The following is a 19,349-nucleotide window of genomic DNA, read 5'->3' as shown; positions in this document are numbered from 1 at the left end:
CTTTTAACATGCTGTAGGCTATTGGCGAATAAAAGTTTTAAACTTTTCCTATCAGAAAAATATTTTTGTCAGTCGAATCTGGATCTGTTAAATCGAGGGTTTACTGTAATATTAATTAATAGCATTCAGTTTTTATTTACACAGGCGTTAGTTACTACACGTGGCATTTCATAACTGCCAGTGCTTGGAGCCCACACATAATGTTTTGCATTAAATTCAGGGACAGATTTATTATTATTATTTAAAATGATGGTTTTGGAATTTCTGAAACATTAACTTTTATGGATAATATCCATAAAAATGAATGAGTTAAAATTTTTAAATATAAATTTCTTGTGTATACTTAATTCTAGAATCAATCTTTTCTAGATACAAGTCTCGTATATTTCAGGTATACGAAAATCTATTAGATGATAAATTACAGCCTCGGAGTATAAATCACAAAGCATATTTATTTAATGAGTTAAACCAATTGTTGAAACGAAATTCGCGAAAGATGGTGTAAGTAATCTATATATAAACTTTATTCGGTAATCATTTTATGTCGAAAAAAGTGACATGCCAAATCAAATTTCCGTAAACAAGATTAAAATTGACATAAGAAGTGATTAAAACTATTGGATACCAATTCTGATAAGCAGATAAGGTAGTTCGACTTTAATGCAATTTTCTTAATGAACGAGACGACGAAGGATAACGAGGAATCTTTGATTGATAGCAGTTTAAGTGTAAAGGATAGTGACAATACATCCAATTTTTCCTTTGTTTTCTTCGCAATCACAGACTATGTGTGTTAGTATCAACTGCTTCTCTGTAGATTAATACTTTAATTTTTAGAATTGCTTAGCAAAGTTATACGGAGGTTTTATTCGAGTCATTGTCTTCTGAACTCTTTCCAACCGCAAGCGATCTAGAAACCTTTCCTACCCTGTTACTATAGCAACAGAATAGAAGAGGTGCAGATTGTAAAGGTCAAGGAGACAAGGGTATCGGAGGGTTAGCTTGGAAGGTGAGTTTACACGTTTCGAGAGCTGTCCACAAGATCGTTATTAAATTATATTAAAATAACGAAAAGGTCTAACTATTACTGCACATTTAGTGACTCGACTTTAGCATTTTTAATAGAAGGAAGGCCAAATGCATTACTTAAATTTAAAGCCATTTAACACCGAAATAAAAATATTAAGCGACACAAAAACCATTTATTAAAGTTACATCTTTCGTATATGTCTAGAAATCAAAAGATTATCGCTTTAAAACTGTAATAAAAGAGTTAGAATGGTCAATTTTATCTTTAAAAGTATAAGAATACGCGCATAAATATTATAGATATTTGTTACATTTGTCAGAAATATATTATTACTGTTCTGTACAAAGAACTGAAAACTGCAAAAATAAACATCCGATACTCTATAAATTCGTGAGTGATGCTTTTCAAACTAGACATTCGATAACGTAAATGGAAACACTCCTAAAATCTGTGATCAATATTTTATATCTTCGATTTTAAAGAGAACCATTTTTATAGACTCTGTTATTAGTATCGAATTTTATCATTATTCTTTACTTAACTTTCTTAAAATACAGTTTAAAATAATTGTAAGTACGTATATGAATTATCAATTGATAGAAGAAAGGTCAATTTCTTACATTTAATTGAAATAAAATGTATTACTACCTTTCTAACCAGCTTATAAATCAAATCCCATATTATTTTCCTATAAAACAAGATGGGTGTTTCTAGAGTCTTATAATTAATGACAGAAAAAAAAGAAAAAAAACCTGATGAATAATTGATGGTGATATTTTATTAAACTAGTTGATATTCAAAGTCTAAATTCATTAAATAAATGGATTTTAATGTATATAAAAAAAATACTAAATCGATCTTCCCTTGGTTTTTTTTCTAACGTAGAATAAAATAAGAGTGCGTTAACATCTAAATATAGTTAAGAATTCCAGATATGTAATCAACACGTCTGTAATATGTTGCCACGTACTACCTATATAATTGGGCGTAACATAGGATCATTTATTCATGTTTTTCTTTAGTTACGATCGAGAATTCTTATCGACTTTTTAAATTTTACAAGTGTAAAACTATCGGGAAAAAATTCTCTATTACTTATTTTCTATGATATTTTGGATAAAATCAAGAAAACTTATGAAGTGGAATATGTATAGGTTGTCAAATTTCCTGTTTTGGTAACAAAATATCGATTTTAGCTATCAGTTTTATTTTTTTCTTGATTTATTTTTTTTTCTCCGAAATCAAATTTTCTTCCAACTCCGATAAGGGTAATTCTATAAAAATATGATTTTGTTAGTTAAAAATTTGCGCACTAGATGGCAGGTTTTGTGTATGTGTTGATAGCTGGAATTTTGTACTGTTTTTATATTAAATGTAATATAAAGTAAGTAATTGTCCATAATAAATTATAGGGGCATTTTATATCAAAGATAAATGTGAGCATAAATCAATACGGTTAACAGAATTAACGAAAAATAAATAAAATGTAATTGTAATAATCAATCTAAATTTCACTCTAGAAACCTCTAAATAATAATTTATATTTTAAAAAAAATATAAATTAAAAATTTCTCTGAGTAAGACTTTAAGTAAATATTAAAAGTTAAAGTGAGTCGAGGCCTACAGTTATTTAACATCTTACATAACAAAATCCATATTTACAAAATTAAAACAATAAGTTTACTTAAAAATCAGACTTTTATAATTTTAATTAAAATATTATTTTAATTCTGTAAAATGTTTTTTTTATAATAAAAAACATTCTGTCCTCAGATCGAAAATTTATACTTACACTGAACTAGCTACAGCTTAATGCTCCACTCTACAAAAATTCAGCTTAGGGCCTTACTCTACAAAGATTCCGCTTAATGCTCCACTCTACAAAGATTCTTAATGCTCCACTCTACAAAGATTCAGCTTAGGGTCTTACTCTACAAAGATTCAGCTTAGGGTCTTACTCTACAAAGATTTAACTTAGGGCCTTACTCTACAAAGATTCCGCTGAATGCTCCATTCTACAAAGATTCTTAATGCTCCACTCTACAAAAATTCAAAGGGCCTTAATCTACAAAGATTCAACTTAGGGCCTTACTCTACAAAGATTCCGCTTAATGCTCTACTCTACAAAGATTCAAAGGGCCTTAATCTACAAAGATTCAGCTTAGGATCTTACTCTACAAAGATTCAGCTTAGGGTCTTACTCTACAAAGATTTAACTTAGGGCCTTACTGTACAAAGATTCCGCTTAATGCTCCACTCTACAAAGATTCTTAATGCTCCACTCTACAAAGATTCAAAGGGCCTTAATCTACAAAGATTCAACTTAGGGCCTTACTCTACAAAAATTCTGCTTAATTAATGCTCCACTCTACAAAGATTCTTAATGCTCCACTCTACAAAGATTCAAAGGGCCTTAATCTACAAAGATTCAAATTAGGGCCTTACTCTACAAAAATTCTGCTTAATTAATGCTCCACTCTACAAAGATTAGCTTATGTCTTACTCTACAAAGATTCAAAGGGCCTTAATCTACAAAGATTCAGACTTAAGACCAAATTCTACAAAGCTATCTGCTTAATTTACTCTCACGAATCTACAAAGATTCAAAATGGCGTCGTCTCACATAACAAAGAATACGGAGTTCAAAGCACTCTAAAATGACTTAAATTATATTATTAAATTGAATAAATAGAAAATAAAATTTTTAAGAGCCACGTTAACCATAACCGAATTTATGGATTTAAAATTAATTATAAGAATCACAAAAATTGAAAATATTTAGGCCGATCAATAAGCCTGTAATTCTATTTTTACTCTTGAAACAAATTATATTAAATCTGAAAAATTTTATCAGAATGGAATGTGAAAATTGATCTTAATTAAATTTTAAGATATTGATCAAATTCATTTTTACGCGTTTAATTTTATAAATTCTGTTGTTAGATTAATGAATTTTATAATGAAGTTAATACAATTGATTACATTCGTGTATTTAATATAATAGATTCTCATGATAGAGGACATTAATAATTTAAAAGGGCGCGATTTATCTGTAATTAAATTTGGTTAAAATATTTATAAAAAATGATCAAAGTAGGCACTATATATTTATATATAAATATAAATTTACCGACTAGTCTTACATCTAAGCGGATTTAAAATGTAGACTAATCCCAGAAAAAAGATGCTCACTGAGTTTGTTAAATTTAAAAGAGGATTGAAGACATTTTTACAATTCCAGGAAAATTATCTCTATTCTCTAATGCTGTTTATATCAAAATAAATAAACTAGTAAAGAAATCTTTATTTTATTTTAAATATTTATAATGCAAATATTTTAAACAAGACCACGTTTTATTATCCTGAACCATAGACGTATTCAAGAGGAAAGAGAGGCCTCTTAGCAAAAATAAAGTAAAACAAAAGTACTTTTTCTATCTGAAATATATTTTTATATGTATTTAAATTTATCCACAAAGGATAAAAAATATATTAGTAGATCTACTCCCTTACTCTTGCTTACTCTATCTTATTATAAGTATAATAAGATAGAGTATAAACTAAGAACAAATAAGTAATAGTTAATAAAACAAATAATAATTATTCTTATCGAATAGGATCAATAAATAAAGGAATAATCTTTATTTATTGAATTTAAATCTTTTACAATTAAAGTAGGCCTATATTTACAAAACATTATTTAATGTTCTGTTGTAATTGGGCACTGCAATGTATTGCACATTCTCGTTGAATTTGTAGGAAGAAAATATTGTTTTTCTATTTTTAATTTTGTAAATTCAAAAATTTCTTATTGAAATTCTTTTTTATATTCGGAATTTTTTTAGTGTCGTGTCTGAAGTTAAAAAACTAAACTAAAAGATGCGAGAAAATGCAATTTAACCTTTATAAAGCAAGCAGCCTTTTCTTATTTGCTAACAAAAGAATTATCATCTTTTTAAATTTCGTATAAAAATAGAAGAAAACTGTCACTTATTTACTCTTTATTGATTCCTTGCATGAAAACATAGCAAGGTGGAAGACAACGCCACACATACATACAAAACAGCTACACAATTCCACCTTGTGGATTATACTGTACATTTATATAATATATTTATATACGTGTGTATGTATAGAGGGCCTATATTTTATATTATTACACACATAAGGCTATACAAATGCATTACGTCGAATACAGAGACGTAAAATAAACAAACATTTTACGGCACTATCTATTGTCTTGAGATACGCTAACAATACTATAGCAGCATCATTTGCATTAAACAATGCAATAATTCTCGAATAACAAAGCATATTTTTATTTTATTTTTACTTCTTCAAACTAAACTATTGTCATTGTTGCTAACTGTTTTTAATACTCTGTTTAATTATACTTCTTCAAAATTATGGTTTATTAATTTATACAATCCTTCCTTTCTTCGATGTTAATTTTCTTTCTTTTAAAATTTTGCCAATCAGAAAATTTTTTATTATTAATTCTTTATAAAATATTGCATTTACTGTATTTTTCAAGCAAAAATATTGTCTTTTTTTCGATTATTTATTATATAAATAATTTAAATCTGCACGTACATAAATATAGTTTAACTCTGTAAACCAGTTTTTTTTTTATCTGCAAGAAGTAGAAAATGAGGATGGTAAATTGCTTTTGTTACAATATATATAGGCAATTATGTATATACCAACAAATATATATTCATATATATATATATATATTTAAAGCATGGCTTATGAAGTTTTCCATATTTCTGTTCATATTTTACGGCTTAATAATCTTGTACTTTCTTCCAGATCAATTTACATCTATATTAGATTTAAATATTTTGTACCAAGCATATTTATATGCTAACCCCACTATTCATCATCTAAGTTTGTCTATAAAGCTCAAAAATTGTGTACTTTACATCAAATATTGCACATATAGAGTTAGAAACAGCTTGAAATGAAGTGCTCATGCTTCTAATCTTTCTTACTCTTTACTCTCCTTTTTTATTTAATTTTTTTAAATTTTAAAAATACTAAACTTCAATTTCTGTATATATATATATATATATATACTGTATATACTATATTTTTAAGCGGTAATTTAATCTCTTCAAATATTTACATTCGTCTGTTTGGTTTACGACTTTTAAACTCTTAGATCGATCAACAGCAAATGTATATAGGCTAACTGCATTTGCAACAAAATTAATTTGCTTTTAACTAAGAAACTAATTAAGATAACAAAGATGTAAAATTCGAAACTTTAAATTAATAGCGTTGTTACAAGATTATAACTCAAGAAACAATACTAAATATATTAAAATATATATATATATTAATGTTAATATTTCTTACTTGATTTTCTTTAATTATACGTGTGTATTGAAAGCTCATTAGTCAGTTTAATCATTATTATTATTTTTCATTATATAAATTAGATCTCAGCGTGTTGCTTTGTTTAAAGAATTCAGTAATTTTATAATTCTTATCTCTAAAATTTCCTCTTTTTTTTAGTATTATTTTAACAACGTACATCTCCTCGATAGCATTTTCTTCGCGTGATCAAAATGCTGCTAGAGCAACAACCTGAGTTAATCATTAAACCATTAAACCACCAATTAGAAGCCTTATCCATGGGACGGTCTATCTACGATTTATAGGAAAAAATTTTCCTCATTTTCTACAATTTACATTCCATGCTTGTCTGAGGACACTTATACATGACTAAAGATGGCAGCATCGACAGCATGGCACTATCTACAAATTTTGGCTAAACATCACGAACTATAGAAAGCTAAAGGAGAGGGTAAACTTTTTTTTTTCGTTGTATATCTCTTCAATGGTGGGTAAGCATCCGGGGTAAACAAATTTCAACCATAGTAGGGATCAAAAAATGGGAATTTCTACGCCATCACTAGAAATGAGTTCTTCTATTTTTCCCTCTTACTTTATCTCCTTATTTAAGGTGATATGGATTCACGACAAGGATATTAACGAAGCAAAAATCATTACGAGAATTATTGTTAAACTGTTGGGTTGATTAGCAGGTGCTAAGTTGCAGTAGTCTGTCTGGCAGCTGCAATATTGGACGAAAACGTGGAATGTCCCCGCTCGCTTGATGCAATCAATTCCTTCTCGATCATCAGTCATCCATCCGCATCCTCTGATGTAGCGGTATTCGTCATTGACTAAAAAGATCATATTTTAAGTAAAATATTCTAGAAAAGATATAATTAGAATCTAGACACATCCATAAAAATCTAAATTTACTTTTATATTAAATATATTTTAAATTATGATTTAAAAAAATCGATTCTATCGATACGAGACATGAAAATTTCATAACGATGTTGAATCTACTGCAGTAATTTTATGCATCGTATTTTATTCTGTAAATTTATTGGAAGATAACTCTAACAAAAGTATTTTCTGAAGAAAACATTTTATTATTATTATTAACTCGTATATTTTAAAGAATTTTTAAATTCTTGGCTTGGTTATTCTAGAATGTCATAAGATTAAGGCATTGTTTCTTTGAGATTGTTGGCAAAGTATACGGATTTATTTGCAATTTTTTCCTACATGTTTTACTTAAACGTTTGTTTACAGAATTTTTTCAACTTTTGAAGCATGCTAATCTCTCTTTTATACATTTTTCTTTTATCTCTTCGAGACTTTTGCCTATAACTTTCGTTTTATTGTACTTATCAAAGTAAAACTTAGAGCTATACACAAACAATTTTTAAAGCCATAATTTTTTTTTTAAATTATAAAATAAAAAAAATATCTTTAGAATTTATTAACTATACTAAAAATTTTCTAATATTTTTAGATTTATACATATAGGATATTGTTATTTCTCGTAGAAATCAATATTTTATAAATGGAAAAGGGTTTAAAGAATGCAACAAATTTCAAGATAATTATAGAAAAATAGTAATTGTTATTACCTTTCTGAATAATTTTTCGACAGATTGTGGCAGGTGTGTTAGGATAATGAGGCAGGAAACGCGAATTACAATCAATAGAAGATAAAGTACGATTATTAAATGGATCAGCACAGTGTGCATCGTAATGAGAGTTGCATTCCCAACAAATGATGCCGTTACCTGTTACGAAAAAACATTTAAAAAATTCAATATTATATTATAAAACTAACATTAACTTATTATTATAATGATAATGACGCGTGTTCATTGCATTATTATGCCATTTTCTTTTAGTAAACTTTTCAAAGATGTTTAAATCATTAATCGATAACAATCTCATTAAATTTAGATAAACATTTAAAAAAATTAACCATAAACTATTTATAATTGGTAATTATAAATAAATTGTCTGTAGTCTTAAGTTGGGAAAATCTACAACGACATTGATTATCTCGTATTTAAAATGATAAGTGATTAATCATAATTATTGTTAGAGTGAAAGTTGGCTATTCCTCATTAATCACAAGTATCTATGTGATTTATTGTTATTAATTATGCTAGACTTGCGAATAACTAAAGAATGTTTCCATTTTTATACAGTTTTAATAATAAAATTCTTTATAGCTAACTCTTAAGAAGTATGTTATCTGGTAATTAACTGATGGACTGATTCGAAGATTTCTCACTTAAGGAACAAATTAAGAAAAGCTAAGTCAAAATCAATAATAAAGATCCAGGAACCGGCTCTCGAAATATAAAAACAAAAGAAGAAGGAGGAGGAGGAGGAGAAGAAACGTCGTAAATAAGAAATAAAGATTACATCGAAACTATTTTCTATGATGATGAGTTTGAATTAAAAAAAACTACAGGAAAATTTAACATTATTTGATGTTTAAATACGTAATTATAAGATGATAAATTTTATGTAAATGTTATTCTAACAAATTTTTCACAAGATTATATATTAACACACATAATTAAAATGATTATCGTCACTGTTGCTAGTTTACTAACGATAGCGAAGAGAATCATTTTCATTAAAATAAATTATTAATTTTAAAAATTTACTTTATCAACATTAATTGGGCTGCTATAAATTCTCACTGTCGTCGTCTGTCCGCCTGTCTATCCTAAATCTCGAGAACGGAGTTATAGATTAGATATGGAAACCTTAAGGGCAGAAGGCCCCGATTAACTATATACGAACTTCCGATACAAACCGAAAATCATGTTATTTCAATTCAAAATTTTCCCTGAAAGGTCTTAGATAGGTGACCGGCACGACTCTGTTGTTAAAGGAAAAGTATGATGTACAGGGGCAAGCCACTACTAATTTGAGGTGGAGAGCATATATTTTAAATTAAATACATTAAAAATATGATTAAAAATTGCAGCCCGGCGTTGTGACGATGTCACAATAAATAATTACTCGTTTTAATTGTTTTTAATTTATGAAAATGAAAATTTATTATTAAAATGTTTAATAAAGAGATTATTTTCGAATAAAAGTTAATTCCGGAATTAATCACCGTATGGGAAAATGCCAAATATCTCATTTTAATATTTATTTTTATTTTAATGCTTTATATTTAAAGTTTACAATCTTCTGTAGTTAAATATACACAGAGTTATTGCAGAATATTATAGATGTTTTATCTATATATTTTTATCTTGAGTTCTAGAAATAATGCCAATTACAGAGAGCTGCAATCACCTTGCTATTGTTTGATTTTAATGCATAAATAGAGATAAATGGCGATTTTTACAGTTTGTGTGGTTTGTAAAACGTATGTAATACTGACAAACTATGCCAATGAAGTATGTAATTTCATATTCTTTATCAAATTGTGTACTACTTAAATATTTTGTCTATAAAATTAGTCTATCAATCTTAAAAGTTTTTCTGTATTTATGTTTGTAATAAACAAGCAAGTTATTTATTGTGACATTGTCACAATGCCTGGCTGAAATTTTTCGTCACAATGCTCTTAATTTTAGTAGTGTCTTGCCCCTGTACACCATACTTTTATTGTTAACGATGTAGTCATCTATCTAACACCGTTCTCGAAATTAAGGAAGAACAGACATACAAACAGACAGGCAGATTTGATATTGTTATTATTATAATCAGATACAGCATTTGTTTTTTTATAATCGATGATATTATTAGCTGAAAATAATAATAATAATTTTTAATGGTTAATAAGCTAACAATCTCTTCTATAAAACTAATAATATCACTTTGATTTTCATAAAACGATAAAATGAATTGCTACTAATTAATCAAAGTAATAAATATGAAATTATTAAAATAAATTACTTTCAAAATTACATAACAAGAAACATTCATTTTTATTGCTGTGTTATTTTAATGGTTATTGACAAATGAGATAATTAATTTTTATTTTCTTCGATAACGTTTGTATTATGTGTAAAAATTATCTTAAATAATCCACCCAATTAACAATAATAGTGTCTAAACCGTAATTTGCATATTTCTAAACATATAAAATACTGTAAATTATAGAGTTGTACAAAGTTGGAAGAAAGTTTAATAGATTAATGTTTAAAAATATATAATTACTGAGGAAATTAAATTTATTTACAAAAATTATTTCAAAATTGAAGGCTTTATTGCGAAGAAACAAAGTGTTATTGAATAACTGAGATTTCCTCAATTATATGGTAGATTAACTAAAGAAATCGCTAAAATTATGATTTCCTCAGTTATATTTAGCAGAAGAATTCTCTGAAATTGAAATTAGAAACGTCGTGATTGTACGTCATGCCAATGGAGCAAAGTTGATCTTTAAAAAGTTCTTGATAAATAATTCTACAGTATCCATTGTGTATACTGTTTATGAGATTGACAATCAAATCAGTGGGCAATAAATCTTATTTTATTAAAAAAATTACGATTCTAAACTGGAATTTTTGGAAATGATCGATCTGACGGTTTGTAGTTTGTTTTCTTATTGCATCATGGATGTGCTCAATAGAATGGAGTGAAACGAAAATCAGCAAGATCTTAGATTTGATCGGTTCTATTTATTGTATATTTTCTTCTCGAAAAAGTCGTCTATCAGTTGTATGAACGTATCTATTAGTTTCTTTCATCTCTTTCTTACTAACAATTTAAGATACTTTCATCAAAAAAGGTGAAATTTAGTGCGGCAATTTAACACAATTCCTCCTGCACTATCAGCCACCTTGTTTATCTGCCCTGATATTTTTTTCCTGGTATAAAGCGGATTGTATTGAGTTCCATATTCTTTTCAAAAGATGGTGAGACGAGACAGACCCCCAGGCAAGATTTTTAAAAGGGTAAAGTTTTAAGAAACACATTATTTTTCGTAACAGCTTATCAAGAGTAACGTTAGTGACTCTGCGCCAAATAAAAGTCACTGACTGACTATATATATATATATATATATAAGTAACAGAGTTGCCGAATTTCGGAGGTCAATTTCTCCGCTCCCCAAACACCTGAAATAATTCTGAATATTTCGTTTGAAAGAAAATTGTTTTCTTAGACAGTGTGAAAATTTTCAAGATTTTCTGTAAAGCGGTTGCCGAAATATAAGCAATTTAAAAGTGCAAAAATCGCCAAAAAAGCCGTATTTTCTTCTTCTTTCGGCAGTGCAGATGCTCGTAGAGAAAAAACTACTGGGTCTAGAAAGCTCAAATTTTAAACTTGAGCATTTCTCGCTATCAGTGAGATGCTGGCCAAACTTCCGGGTCGATAGGTCAAAGTTTACGGGGGTTTTCCCCATAGAGCGATTCAGTTTTACGGCTTAATTTTATGCTTATAAGGATAAAATTGCATAGAAATAAATTAATTTTATTCAAAATGTTACTCAGAATAACAAAAAGCTCAAATTTATGCGAATTAAAAGTTTTTATAAGGATTTTTCTAAACGGCGTAATTTTGTTTGGATTAAATTTTACAATATAGGTATATAGAACTTAATACAGTAGACTAAGAGGAATTAAACGAATATAAAGCATAATACAGTATATACTATTTTATTAATATTTTTAAGTTTTTCCAAATGGAGAAATTAAACCTTCAAAATGTCCTCCTCGTGTTCATTACCTTGAGACGAGACAATCTTGTTTAAACTGAAATGACATGAATTCCAGTCAACTTTGCTTCAATATTTTTGTGTTAAATCATGACTTATTTTAATTCCAGGTACAGATCATTCTTCTCACATCTTGGAGAAAAATGCTTTGAGTTTAGGCCACTGTCCAAACCCCTGTCCTTCCTATAAAAAGATCTTCTTAAATTCATTCTTTCGATTACTTCTGAAAATTTCTGTAATTATTCCATATAAAATGATTAATGCTAAGTAACGGTTATCACAAATAATAAGTCTTTTAGTCTCCGTGTTAATCTCGGTGTAATTGTTTCTATTGTCTGGAGTTACTCTATGGCCTTGAAAGTAAAAATAAATCCTCGATTTTTAATTGATTTCTTCCAGCCTACCAACAGTTTAAATATCAATGTATTTGGAAACATAAAAATAAACATATATTAATATATTCCTATATATATAATCATCAAAATGCCGGATAGTCGAAACAGTTAAGGCAATAGGATACCACTCTGGGAGATCCGGAATCGAATTTTTCATAGGCGAACCCCATTCTGAACCTGGTCGAACCCACGTTTGGTATAGAAGACCCTCTTAGTGTACATAGGAGGAAGTGTTAAAAGTAGATAAAGAAAATTTTTGTTTCTTTTTTTGACGTGGGATTCGCCCTGTGGGCATTAAGAATGCCCTTTTTTCAGGCCTCTCACGAATTCGACCAGATCCACAATGGACGTCCAGATAATGAGGGACAGGATCCACATATCCGGATAAAATTTCCAGGATTTTTCCACTTTCCGGATTCATCTCGGACATTTTAAAGGCCGGGTTAAATATTATATTCCTTTCAATTGAATAAATAGATCACTAATCTGAATATATTTAAACAAAAATTAATCAAGTTTCATTCTAATTAATAGACTTACAAAGTTAACATGAAACTAATTGAATGGATTTGACTTAAATTAACGTTAATTTTGTTCAATAATCAAACTTAGATTGAGTTTAATTCGATTTAAATTAAACTAAGAGCAACTTGAATCGATGTTTATTCAGTACACGGTATGCAAAAGGATTATTAAATGTTAAGTTATTTATTTTGGATAAATATTACATTACTTAAACACTTGAAAGATAGTTTTTTATGTAAATTATAAACTCTTCAGTATGTTTGTTGTATAGCCTACTGAATTGTATTATAATACATCCAAGAAGACTTGAAAAGAAGCAGATAATCTTATATATATATATATAATACATTTTCACTTAAGTGTAGACTTGTGTAAAACCTTTTTCATCAACAGATGTTCAGATCAACAAGTTTTTCCATTAAAGAATAAAATATCTTATCTCAAGTATAAGATATACTCGAGATAAGACATCACACAATAAGGGAATTATATGAAACGTGATGAGATTGTCAGTTAGTGTGTGACGAAAAAACTACAGTATATTTTTTGCATAACTTAAAACTGAAAGCCCAAACTAATAAGTGGAAATGAACACAATAATTTATTATTTTATAAATAAACTCGATAATTATTCAACACAAAAAATAGTAATTTTAATAAATTAAATATTTATAAGAGGAGTAAAAAAAAAGATCAAATCTATGAATATTAAGTTATTTTTTTTTAAAAAAAATCGTGAAATATAAAGAATTAATTAAACGAAACAATTAATTTTAATGCTATTTTTAACTGGTGAAAATAATTAAATTATAATTAACAGTTTTAATTATAAAGCAAATTACCATTTTTCTTGGGGGAAAAAAAAGTCTTTCATAATTTAATTTAGTCATTTCTCATTGTTCAATTTTTAATTTAGAAATTGTTCTATATTTCGCTTACGTTATCTAATCATAAGTTTCAACGACAAACTGTCATTTCTGCCACGAACAATAGGAAACTAGAGAAACGCCCCAAAAATAGATTAAACCAAAATAGCAACGGTTAAACGAAGTGGTAGTAAATTTTACTAAAATATTCATACATGTCTGAGATCTTCATGTGAAAGATGAAGCTGATAAATTAAAGATATCACAGATGAAAATAACCAGTGAATATATCTAGCTTTACAATGGTTTATATTAAAAATAAAAATAATAAAATAAAAAAATTGATTAGGTGAACATATCCAGATGAAAGGTATCATGTTACTGAAAGACATCACATGGATATAACGGATTAAGTAATTCTGATAAGTATATGTGAAACTTGATATTACGTTTACAAAACCAGACTGATAAGTTTAGAAAATCGAAATTGTAGCAAAGGAACGAAGCAGAACATAGATTTTGTATTGTATACTATTGGTTTTGATTAATCGTAAGCCAAAGGATGGCCAAAGACGTTAATAAAAACAATCATTTGGTTTTCTAAACTTAGCTAATGCCAATTTTATATATTTATGGGTCCTAGATACGGTGGCGCGTTATATAGGTTCGTGGGCGCTCGGGCAAATTTGAATTTAGGGGTTCCATGTACTGTACAGTATTGACTTCAGGCATTTTCTTCGGGAGATGTTTTTGGGGAACAAAATCTTTCTTATAAAATATCGGTTGGTGAGTGCCCCAGGCAATTGCTCTTTTGCCCATTGGATAACACGCCACTGCGTAGAAATTCTAGAATCTACTCGAGCACTTTCTGTAGGAGGTTTTAATACCATTAAAAATGAATTCTTTATCTGATTTTTGAGACCCTTTAAAACTAAAAGCCCAGACAAGTGCCTGATTTTGCAAGCGGCATCGAATTTAGCCGTATGATTCTGCAATTTCGATAAAATAAGAGTTAATGAATATATTGAAATATAAAATAACATTAAAACAAAAGATTTGTGAATTAAATAACTGCCTTTAAATGAATATCAATATTAAGTTAGCATTGTGGTAAACGAAAGAAAACATTAACATATTCAGATTGTGAAAACACAATCAGAATAGTTGGAGGATAGTTGATAAACATATCAGATAAATACATGGGGATTACGAAATAAATATATTTAATTGACAATATAATAATATAATGCACTATAATTTTATAAATCAAGCCTCCAGACTATTAAAACAATTATCCATAAGTAAAACTAACAATTGTTGTATTTGTTTTCAGCTTTCTTATTAAACCTTGTTGACTAGCTTTAATACTTTCATTTATTTTTAATACAGAGAAAGTATGTTTAAATGATTCAGATCCTTAACAGAAATCAGAAATTTGAAGATAGTAAAGGAGTAGGAAATTAACATTAAAATTCGGTTAAAGGAGATGAAAATATTTTTCATTATATCAATTATTTAATTGAATTTGTAAATAAATTATTTGAAATGTTTAATAAGCAAATACATTTTATAGAAAACTCTTCCGAAGATACTTGTAATAATTAATAAAGAGCTTTAAAATTAAAGAAAACAAGTAAATGTAATTAAGAAAATAGTTAAAAATTAATATTTTTTACAAGAAAAATATTTGCAAATGTCCGAATACATTTAACCTAACTAAACAGTTATTTTAAACATAGGAATTTAATAATTAATACAGTCAAACCTCTGAACAGCGGACACTAACGGGTATAAATCAGAACTGGCTATTGTTCGGAGGTTTTCCTTATAATACATAATAATTACATAACTAATGTAAAAGTATTGGTTCTGTAAATAATATTCAATCTTATAAATCAAATTTAAAAAATTTAAGTTATATATTCATTAAAGATCAATGAATATATTCATATCTTTGTTGAGTGGTATGATTTGATTAGTGGAGCGAAAACAACAGATGAGACAGCAAATAAATACACTCAAATAAAACAAACTGTACCCCGAAGCGTATAGAAATATAATTATTATTATTATTATTATGTTATTAATACTTGCTACACATCAAAATTTCATTAACGTCATACAATTGCTGTATATATGAAATATGAATGATACGGATGCAAAGAAGAAGAATGAGTTTAATAGCGAGTTTTACTTTATCTTTAAATATTAAACAAACGAAATTTATTGAAGATTCTTCCAATTTTTAATGCTTTTCACTCGCAGTATCAGCGATTAATTTTAAACTTCTCAAAACGTCAATTTATTCTACTAAAATGTATCGAGTAAAACTGTGCAGATAAATTTTTCAGCAGCGTAAAACATTGATGCTGATGCGGGTTATGCCGCTGATTTAAAGTATTCATCCCGTTTTGTCCTAGAAACATGTTTATGCTCTCTCAGTCCATATGAATTTCCTATAAGAATTCTTAGATCAATGATTCTTATCGAGTTCAATTGATAAATATATATATACTGTGCCGAAATTGCATTGGAACCGAAATAGAGGCAATAAAGAATCATTAATCGTGAAAATAAATGGCATAGACGAAGTTGGATCCAAGCGAAGAGCACGAAAAGATTTACAACTACAATCTAGATTTACTATAAACCACCAATTACAAAACACAGAAACAAGAAAATTACTGATCCGGAGCCAAAATTTATTTTCTCAGATAACAAGAAGGAAAAAGAAATAAAGAATAATGAGAAATTGTTCGATAAACAATTTTCATTTTTAGAAACAATTAACTAATAAGAGCGTGCACAGAACTTTACAAAACTTATTTATTGTCTACAATGGAAAAAACACGATCGATTTTTGTCATAATTATAAATTGGCTGTGTGATACGTAAAATACGATTAAAAACTGTATAAGAAAATACTGAAAACTTTAAATCTTTGTGCTATTATTAAATTAAGAATGATACAGAAATTGTTATTTTGTAATAAATTAAGATAACTTTAATTACTCAAGATTATTAGATATATACTGATCCACTAATTATAATTAACGGACAGTAAAAATTCAATAACCGTATCCATAAAAAGTAACATAAATAAACTATATAAAAATAAGAAATGTAACGTTATAGCGTACTAAAACTTTAAAAAAGTCCGCCATTTTCTTTTTAGTCTTGTTTTAAAAATGGCTGATATGGACAATTTTTAAATAATTAATTACTTATTAATAGTAAAATTCGTATAATTTTTCCCTTAAATTTAGATTATGTTCTATTATATGGAAGATAAAGTACAGTTTAAACATATTCTTCAATAGTGTCGACCTGTTTGTTGAGGTGTTGAATTTGACAGATAAAAGTTATGCAAATATTTTTAAGCTTTAAATTCTTCAAAAATAAAATAATATTCTTAAATATTAAAGTATTTTATTATTTATTATTCGATTTTTAAATACTTTAATTAATCTAGAATTTGTGATCTTTTCTGTTTTTTTTTTTATTTTTAAATGAAAAATCAATTTGTAAATATAAATGCCATTTTACAATTACTAAACGAATTCTTTTTACTTTTATAATGCATAAAACAATTTTATAAACATTATTTTACTTAAAAAAAAGTACAATTTTCCAATTTATTTACGTTAAAAAATTTATTTTCAGTGTAAAGATAAGAAAATTTTTAACTTGTCTCCATTGAAAATATGGATGTTTCGAAATAGAATCGATATATTTTATATCCGAATTGTTATTTTTCCCCCCAGTTTTTTCTTTATAAACCGAAACTGCCAGCTTTATAACTTTCTTTTTGTGTTTCCTAACGTATTGCTTCCATAAAAAAGTAAATAGAAACTTCTTTTCCTAACACAATTTTACGTTTAAAGTAAACAATTGTCTTCTTTCAACAGCAAACCTATATTTATAACGGTGCCAATCTTTTAACGATGTCATCAAATCAAATAGAAAAGTATTTTATAAAATTCTATTAAAGTCCGGGACACATACTCCGCATACGAAAGTATTTTAAACTAAACTAAATATTGGAATTTTATTCTAAACAAAATTTCTGATACTGAATAATATCAGCATCACATCTACGTGGAGTTAAGATGGAAGAGAATAACAATAAGAAGTCTATATCTGGAAGACTGTCGACTTCAATTACCTTCCTGATACAGAAAATCATGAACTGGAACATTCGCGATGGGTGTCCACGAAATCTGTCCTTTTTTTTCGGTCTCGCAATCTTCAGAGGATTGTGCAGAATATCGAAATTTTAATCTTTTTTTCTATAACGGAAGAAACAAAAAAATAAAAATAAAATAAAAGATAATAACTAGGAATGATGTAGCATGGATCAAAAGTTTACTGAGAAAAATATGCCATGGTCGAGTAGGATTAGAAAGGAAACAATGAAGAGTTCGAGTCGTATGAACCAAGATTTGACTACATTAGCATAATATTAGAGAAAATATTTTTGATGTATTGTGTACGTGCTCGAGATGTCGATTCAGAGACGATAATATATCAAAAAAAAGTCTCGTTTTTGTGATAAGAAACGAATGCCAACAGATAAGTATCGTTAGAGAAGCATTTACTTTCCTTAGCACACGACTTTCCTGGCAGAAAGTGGATATTCCGACAGAATTAATGTCCCTTGTTCATAGTGATTACCTGCTGCTTTAAGCGAAAAAGTCGAGTAAAGTAACGCAATAACCGTAATTCCAACCTGACTCGAATAAACTAAACTAAGAGCCAATCTCGTCTAGAAAAATTTAAAAATAAATCCGATAAATTAATGTATCGAGTTTAAACTTTTAATTAGTCAAGTGCCAAATATAGAATTTAAACGTAAATTATAAAAATGTTCGTCCAGAAAAATGGCGACGGGCAAAAATCAATACGGCTTCAATCACACTTGAAAATGTTTTATAAGTAAAATAATTAAAAATTTATTTAAATAACGGACAGATTTTAAGTTTTCATTGCTACTTTTCGTGCTCGTTAACCGTTTCAAGTACATCATTTACGAACGTGACACGAATGTCTAATTTTTAAAAATTAATTAAGTTAAGGCGATTTTACTCCCTCTTCTTCCCAGTTTCTCTCTCTCTCTCTCTTTATAAATTTTATAGTTAACTTTACTTTAACATATTAACAAATTTTCTATTCACCAGAAGAATGTAATAGCTTTAACGTTCCTACTCGTGCAGCGTAGTAATTGATACTAGCAATTAAATATCCTAAGGGAACGGGATAAATAAAATTAAGTTAGTGAATTTGTACACTAATTTACTTCGAGTCTTTCTGGTGTAATGTCTACAAAATTCAAGATGGATTTATCACGCTGAAAGCCAACTAGATCAATTTTATTGACTCGTCTTTATAAAGAAAATCTACTATAATATATCGAAGATTGTTTAATGTAATAATTAAAGATTTAAGAATAACGTTTCTGTATATCCTGAACGATAAATAAAATGTTTAAAACAGTAAAATTGCCATCGAATAAT

At 27.7% G+C, this 19,349-nt stretch overlaps 1 protein-coding gene across 1 annotated transcript in view; it reads right to left on the bottom strand.

Moving 5' to 3' along the window:
* Positions 1–5,014: 5,014 nt before the first annotated feature.
* Positions 5,015–19,349, bottom strand: part of LOC136981061 (UPAR/Ly6 domain-containing protein crok-like) — a 30,053-nt gene continuing 15,718 nt past the window's right edge. The window contains exons 2-3 of the mRNA XM_067277338.1: positions 7,987–8,145; positions 5,015–7,224 (exon numbers count right to left, since the gene is read on the bottom strand). Of these exons, the coding sequence (XP_067133439.1) occupies positions 7,013–7,224; positions 7,987–8,145 (371 nt within the window). The 3' untranslated portion in view covers positions 5,015–7,012. The remainder of the gene's footprint in view (positions 7,225–7,986; positions 8,146–19,349) is intronic.

Source organism: Centruroides vittatus, unplaced genomic scaffold, assembly GCF_030686945.1.
Source record: "Centruroides vittatus isolate TY-2023 unplaced genomic scaffold, ASM3068694v2 contig_742, whole genome shotgun sequence".
In the NCBI taxonomy this organism is placed as follows: domain Eukaryota; kingdom Metazoa; phylum Arthropoda; class Arachnida; order Scorpiones; family Buthidae; genus Centruroides; species Centruroides vittatus.
This window is presented reverse-complemented; position numbering and strand designations above follow the sequence as displayed.